Here is a 6,129-nt window from a genome sequence, read left to right as displayed (position 1 = left end):
TTCCCAGTGCATTGCCAAGATGTTCAGGTGAGAAGGCAGCCTCTGCGTTAGGAGGGAGTAAGGTGTGCCTGTCGAAAGCTCCTCCTGATGACAAGCGTTCCTCTCGTCAGCGTGGCGGGCCTTGCGCACGGCCAGAGCAGCGGCTGTCGTGTGCATGCTGGTCACAGCCCAGGTGCTGTAGTGTCACTGTGCTCGTGAGTGTGGGCTTGGGGGCCCGTCCTCCACCTCAGGGTCCTCATCAGGCTAACGGAGGTGAGCATAGATGAGGTTTTAAATGTAAAGTCCGCAGGATAGTGCCTGCTGTGTAGTTGAGCACCAATAAATAGAAACTAGTGGTAGTTCTGTGGTTCTAGGAGATAGGTGCTGACCCCGCTGACAGTTTGGGGAGGCTGAGCTGCTAAGTGGCAGCCTGACTGCAGAGTCCACTCTTACGTGCTGGGCTGCCCTCTACACCACTGTGAGAGGGGCTGTTCACAGATGGGGCCACCTCGCCCTCCCTGCCACCAGCGAGGAGCCTCAGAGCACCAAGGGGCCTGGATGCTTGGTGTCGCCTCTGGGTCTGTCTGCTCAGCTCTGGGGTGTGCTTTGGGCTCCGTTCCTTACGAAGACCTGGAATGAAGTTTCTGGAAGACTGAGTAGAGCTGTTATGCACTGCCACCTCACCCCCCAACTCACCTCTTTCCCCACACTGATCCCTGTTAGCCATTCTTGCCTAAAGCCTCTGAAGCTCAGCCTTGAGAGATGAACTGACCGCAGTGCGCACAGGCCAGAAAGGGCTAGTGCCCTGCCCACCCCCCACTGCTGTGGCTTTCCTCCCTCTTGTCCAGACCACCTGTTCCTACCCCAGCTTCCTACCTCTGGTCAGACCGAGAAAGCATAGGACAGTGACAGCATGCGCTTTGGAGGCTCAATGAAGGGTATTTAGTCTCTCTGAGCCTCAGTTTCCCCATCTGTTGTTGTTGTTCATTCGCTAAGTTGTGTCTGACTCTTTGTGACCCCATGGACTGCAGCATGCCAGGCTTCCCTGTCCTTGACTATCTCCCGGAGTTTGCTCAAAGTCAGGTCAATGAGGCCATCCAACCATCTCATCCTCTGTCAACCCCTTTCCCTGCCCTCAATCTTTCCCAGCATCTGAGGATGGAACAAATAACCTCACAGCCTTTTCTGGAAGTGTGAAGATTATATAAATGAGATTCTTAGCCCAGAGGGCACTTGATAAATACTGGTTCCCCTCCTTGGCCTTCCCTGGAGCCCTGCCCTGCTGTGGTCAGTAGTTCCTGGTGCCAGCCATGGACTTTCGTGACCCTGACTGCCCACTCCCTTGGCAGGGCGGTGGAGGAGGGCCTGACGTACAGATTCCACGCAGCATGGAGCTCTGTGCTGCAGCTGCTGTGTGTCTTCTTCGAAGCCTGTGGGAGGCAGGCCCATCCTGTGATGAAGAAGGTGAGTGGGCCAGGGCAGGAGGTGGCGCTGGGCTGTTAGACCTTGGCCTCTTGGAGGGGCATGTGTCTCTCTTACGTCTGCACTTCATCCACACTCCCACCCCGCCTTCACCCACGCCAAGGGCCCGCAGCAGGTGCTCAGTACTGTGTCCCCAGGAAGGTGACTGACTGGGCCAACATGGAAGGAATGAGAAGAGGGTCAGAACCACCCCCACCCGCACCCCCTAATGCCTGCTTGCTAGTCTTGGCTGGAGGTGATGGTTTTAAAACTCACAGGGAACTATTGTGATTCTTCCTCACCTCTATCTGTTATGTTTTAATTCTTCAAATTTCCTAAAACAAGTGAGCATAGCATTTTAAGCAGCCCTAAGTCCCAGGGAGGTTACTAGGGCCCAGAGGAAACCATGTAAGGCTCAGGGATCACCCAGAGGTCCTCCTCAGCTCCAGGAGCAGGTAGGGGCCCGAGGACAGGCTGCAGACCCCTCTCCAGCAGTGGAGGCTCCAGGCCTCGTGGGGCCCTCACTGTCTCCCCCTGATGCTGGTGGGACAAAAGGAGCTACCTTGGGAGGGCGGGGGCTGCCTTGAGAGGCCTGGTCTGGGCGCTGCTAGGTTGGCAAATCAGACCCCTAGGAGAGGTCGCCAAGGAATGAGGCTCGCAGCGGGGCTCTGGGGGGCTATGGAGAGCCAGAGGGCGCAGCTCAGGGGCAGCCACTCCACAGCACCTATTAATTTACTAATAGTCCGTGTGGGTCTGCGCTTCCCAGATGTTCCCATTTTTCTAGATAAACTGGAACTCTACATTTGTATGTAAAATCACTTGATTTTTACACGTTACTAACAAATACAGAATTTTTTACAAAATCCTGAGGCATTGAGGAGGGGTCAAGGACAGGTTACTTTGGTCGTTGGCCCTTGACCTCCGAGGGAGCATAACCTGGGCCTGCGCTCCTGACCTCATCCTCTTGGAGCCTCTGGCCCAGACTCAGCTATGGTGCCTGTCCTGCATGCCCATCTCACGCCTGGTCCCTTGACTCTGTGCTCTAGTGTCTCCAGTCGCTGTGTGACCTGCGCCTCTCCCCCCACTTCCCCCACACGGCAGCTCTGGACCACGCAGTGGGGGCTGCGGTGGCTAGCATGGGCCCCGAGGTGGTTTTAGAGGCCGTGCCTTTGGAAATCGATGGCTCTGAGTAAGTGCGGCCCTGCCTGGCTTCCATACCAGCCCCAGGAGAGCCTCACGGCTTGTCCCCTGGGAGGGTGTCCACGCCCTGGGGTGACAGCTCTGTGTGCAGCGCTGGTCCGTAGAAGAGGGCGGAAGAGGGCCTGTGCTGCCCCTCGGCTCCGTGGAGGACGGCTTCAGGCCGTCACCTCTCTCACCGGGCGTTCCCTCCCTCCTCCCAGAGAGACTCTGGATTTCCCCCGGAGCTGGCTGCTGCCCGTCATCCGAGACCACGTCCGGGAAACTCGACTTGGTTTCTTTACCGCTTACTTCCTGCCCCTGGCCACCACCCTGAAGAGGAAAGGTACCGTGGGCCCACTGCAGTCCTGGAGGGATCGGGAAGGGCTGCTCCAGCACCTCAGCCTTAGGATGTGCGGCAGCCTCCCCGGGCCAAGTGGGTGCTTGGCCAGTGCTAGGGCGCCATCATCAGTGGGGTCCAAGGCATGGCCAGGCTCCCCCATTACAGGACCCTGCCCTGAGACAGGCAGACAGGGGCCTCTTCTCCCACCAAGGGAGACAAGTACACACCGATATACACATGCAGAGCTATTCCCAGTACAAGTCCTGACAGCCCCCACATCCCTCAATGGGGCTCCAGTGAAGTCAGGCATGGTAAAGCCCCCCATGGGACACAGATTGCTCTCTGTAAAGAAAGACCTGATGTGGGAATGGACCTGTGTAGTTCATGGTGAGCTGAACCAGTTATATTCAGATCTCAATTCAGCCACTCCACAGTTTGGTGATGTCAGGCAGGTTTATCCTCCCACCTTGGGTCTGCGCCTCATCTGTGAAATGAGGCCAGTAATCGAAATGGTGTGAGGATTAAATGAATAATCATGAAAGTGCACGGTATTCAGCCTGACTTGTAGAAGTTATTCAACAAATGTTGCCAACTTTATTGTCTAGTAAAACAAGGTTTCAGAACAGTATATGTATAGTACAATTCTTTTGTTTTTAAAAGTGTGCATGTGTTTGGAGAAATGTGACAAAAACGGAAGAGAGGAGGAAGATTGGCGGGGAAAGAGTGTGGGCAGATGTCGCTTTCTATTTTACATGGGTCTTTTTAGTTTTTTCAAACAAACAGGTGTTTGTTTAATAAGTGGAGCGGAGGAATCACCCAAATTCCTTCCTCATCAGTGGGCTTTTGGTTTGGGTAAAGATGAGGCCTGTTGGCCAGGAGTGTGCCCAGGGTCAGACCGTGTCCTGTGTCACTCTAGCAATGGACCTGGCCCAGGCAGGCAGCACAGTGGAGTCCAAGATCTATGACACGCTACAGTGGCAGGTAAGGGGGTTGTTGGGGGGCTGGGGAGGACAGGTGGGCACGGGGTTGCTGGGCATCACCTTCCTCAGTCATCCCCTCCCTCTCCAGATCTGGACCCTCTTGCCTGGGTTCTGCACGAGGCCCACAGACGTGGCCACCGCCTTCAAAGGGCTGGCACGGACTCTGGGCACGGCCATCAGCGAGCGCCCAGACCTGAGGGTCACCGTGTGCCAGGCCCTGCGCAGCCTCGTCACCAAGGGCTGTGAGGCAGGTACGTGCGGGGTCAGGCCTGGTGGAAGGTGGCTGCGGGGGCCTGGGTTCCCTGACCCCCTCTGGCCTGCTCGTTGCCTGAGCTATCACCCATCCTTTGCGAGGGCCTGAGTGTCTGCTGGGGACTTGAGGAGTTGATGGGACGCTGAAAACTGCGCCCTTTCTCTCTTTACTCTCAACGTGCTGGCAGTTGTCCAGCCTTTATGTGGGGCTGGTCCTTCGCTGGCCCTATAGACTGGGGTGGCCCCATTCTCTGTGCTCTGCCTCAGCCTCTCCTGTCCCAGAGGACCCCAGACCTCTGGTCCCATCACAGGTGCCTCAAAAGAATGCCTCTGGGCTGCAGCTCCAGTGGCCGTTGAGGTGGGGGCATGTTCTGCCCCTTTGTGCAAACTGTGGTCTTCCTGCCAGAGGCTGATCGTGCCGAAGTGAGCCGCTTTGCCAAGAACTTTCTGCCCATCCTATTCAACCTGTATGGGCAGCCTGCTGCAGCTGGAGATACCCCAGCTCCTCGGCGGGCTGTGCTGGAAACCATCAAAACTTACCTCACCATTACTGAGCCTCAGGTGAGCTGGTGGACGAGGGGGAGGAGCAGTCTCCAGTAGGTGAGGGTTGGTTGGGGGTGTTGGCGAGGTCGAGACTCCACCCACCGTGGCTCACTGGGACCTCTGCCCCAAGAAGAACAGGGACTGATGTCAGCAGCGCACTTGGCTTGGGGCCCTAAATAGGGAGGAGAGGAGGAGAAAGAGACAAGGGAGTAGTCCTGTGACCTGCTGTCGTTTTGTATTTTCTCTTTTGTGTATGTGTGTTTTGTATTTTTTCTTGAACAACCATCTCCTTATCCCTTTGGGCTGTCAGCTGGTGAATGGTTTCCTGGAAAAAGCCAGTGAGAAGGTGCTGGACGCCTCTAGCTCTGACTTCACCAGGTGAGTACCCCACTTGGGCTGCGGCAACCCAGGGAACTAGAGGGTGTGCTGGCAGAAGCCCTGTGTTTCTCTCTGGAATTATTTATGAATGTCTTGAGGTGCTGAATGACCCAGCTCCTCCACGAGGCCTGACCGGCTGCTCCTTCCCAGAGTGGCATTGTAGTCTGCTAGGGAGGGGCCAGGACCGTGGAGACGTGCTGCATAGGTTCAAATCCCAGCTTTGCCACTTATGAGCTGTGACCTTGGACAAGTTATTTACTTACTCTGAGCCCTCATCTGTAAAATGGGCATAATGATAGTACTTGCAAGAGAGTTGCTATGAGCATTGAAGGTGTTGACACATGTCAAGGGTCAGGAACAGTAGCTGGCATCTTATGAGTGCTGAATTAGGTACAGGCAGTGGTTATTCATGGGCTCCTTTGAGGCCTCTTGTCCTCCTGCCCCTGACCTTTTCCACTTCCTCTGTCCCCAGTAGACACGAGAACACAGATAGTCCACGCCCTTCCCCAGCCTCTGCTAAGCCCCTCCTTGGTCTCTTGTCCCCGAGCAGGTTGTCTGTCCTGGACCTGGTTGTGGCCTTGGCTCCTCATGCTGATGAAGCTGCCATCAGCAAGCTCTACTCCACCATCCGGCCCTATCTAGAGGTGAGCCACAGAGGCCGGGAGCCCGGCACGACCACTCCTGGGGCAAGTGGGGGCTCCTTGCGGTGTGTGTGTGTTAGGGGGATGTCTGTCTGTACGCCTTGCTGCCGCCCAAGACCGAGTCTTCATCTGCTTTTTTGTGGCGTGGCTGCCCTCTGTACCTATCTAGTCCTGGACTCTTGTCACGTGGATGCCATGTTGAGGCCTCAGCTGCTCAAAGATGCCTCTTGCAGACCTGAGACCTAACTCACTCACTGGGCCCATCCGCACCTGCCCTGACCTTCACCCCACCCACCCTCATCCCCCTGCTGCCACTCGGGCCTCATTAGGCAGCTTTAAGAGTTCCAGACACAGCAGCCCTTGTGGGCTTTAGCCC

The 6,129-nt window shown here is 56.1% G+C and overlaps 1 protein-coding gene across 1 annotated transcript in view; it reads left to right on the top strand.

The window, feature by feature from the left end:
• The window catches only part of RRP12 (ribosomal RNA processing 12 homolog (S. cerevisiae)), a 28,981-nt gene that overhangs the window by 10,539 nt on the left and 12,313 nt on the right, over nucleotides 1–6,129 (top strand). Inside the window, exons 14-21 of the mRNA XM_010833050.1 lie at nucleotides 1,252–1,443; nucleotides 2,487–2,629; nucleotides 2,841–2,962; nucleotides 3,876–3,940; nucleotides 4,028–4,190; nucleotides 4,598–4,752; nucleotides 5,045–5,112; nucleotides 5,663–5,756. Coding sequence (XP_010831352.1) covers nucleotides 1,252–1,443; nucleotides 2,487–2,629; nucleotides 2,841–2,962; nucleotides 3,876–3,940; nucleotides 4,028–4,190; nucleotides 4,598–4,752; nucleotides 5,045–5,112; nucleotides 5,663–5,756 — 1,002 coding nt within the window. The remainder of the gene's footprint in view (nucleotides 1–1,251; nucleotides 1,444–2,486; nucleotides 2,630–2,840; nucleotides 2,963–3,875; nucleotides 3,941–4,027; nucleotides 4,191–4,597; nucleotides 4,753–5,044; nucleotides 5,113–5,662; nucleotides 5,757–6,129) is intronic.

This window comes from Bison bison, unplaced genomic scaffold, assembly GCF_000754665.1.
Source record: "Bison bison bison isolate TAMUID 2011002044 unplaced genomic scaffold, Bison_UMD1.0 scf7180017862979, whole genome shotgun sequence".
Taxonomy (NCBI): Eukaryota; Metazoa; Chordata; class Mammalia; order Artiodactyla; family Bovidae; genus Bison; species Bison bison.
The sequence above is the reverse complement of the archived record's forward strand: the minus strand, read 5'-3'. Positions and strand labels throughout refer to the sequence as shown.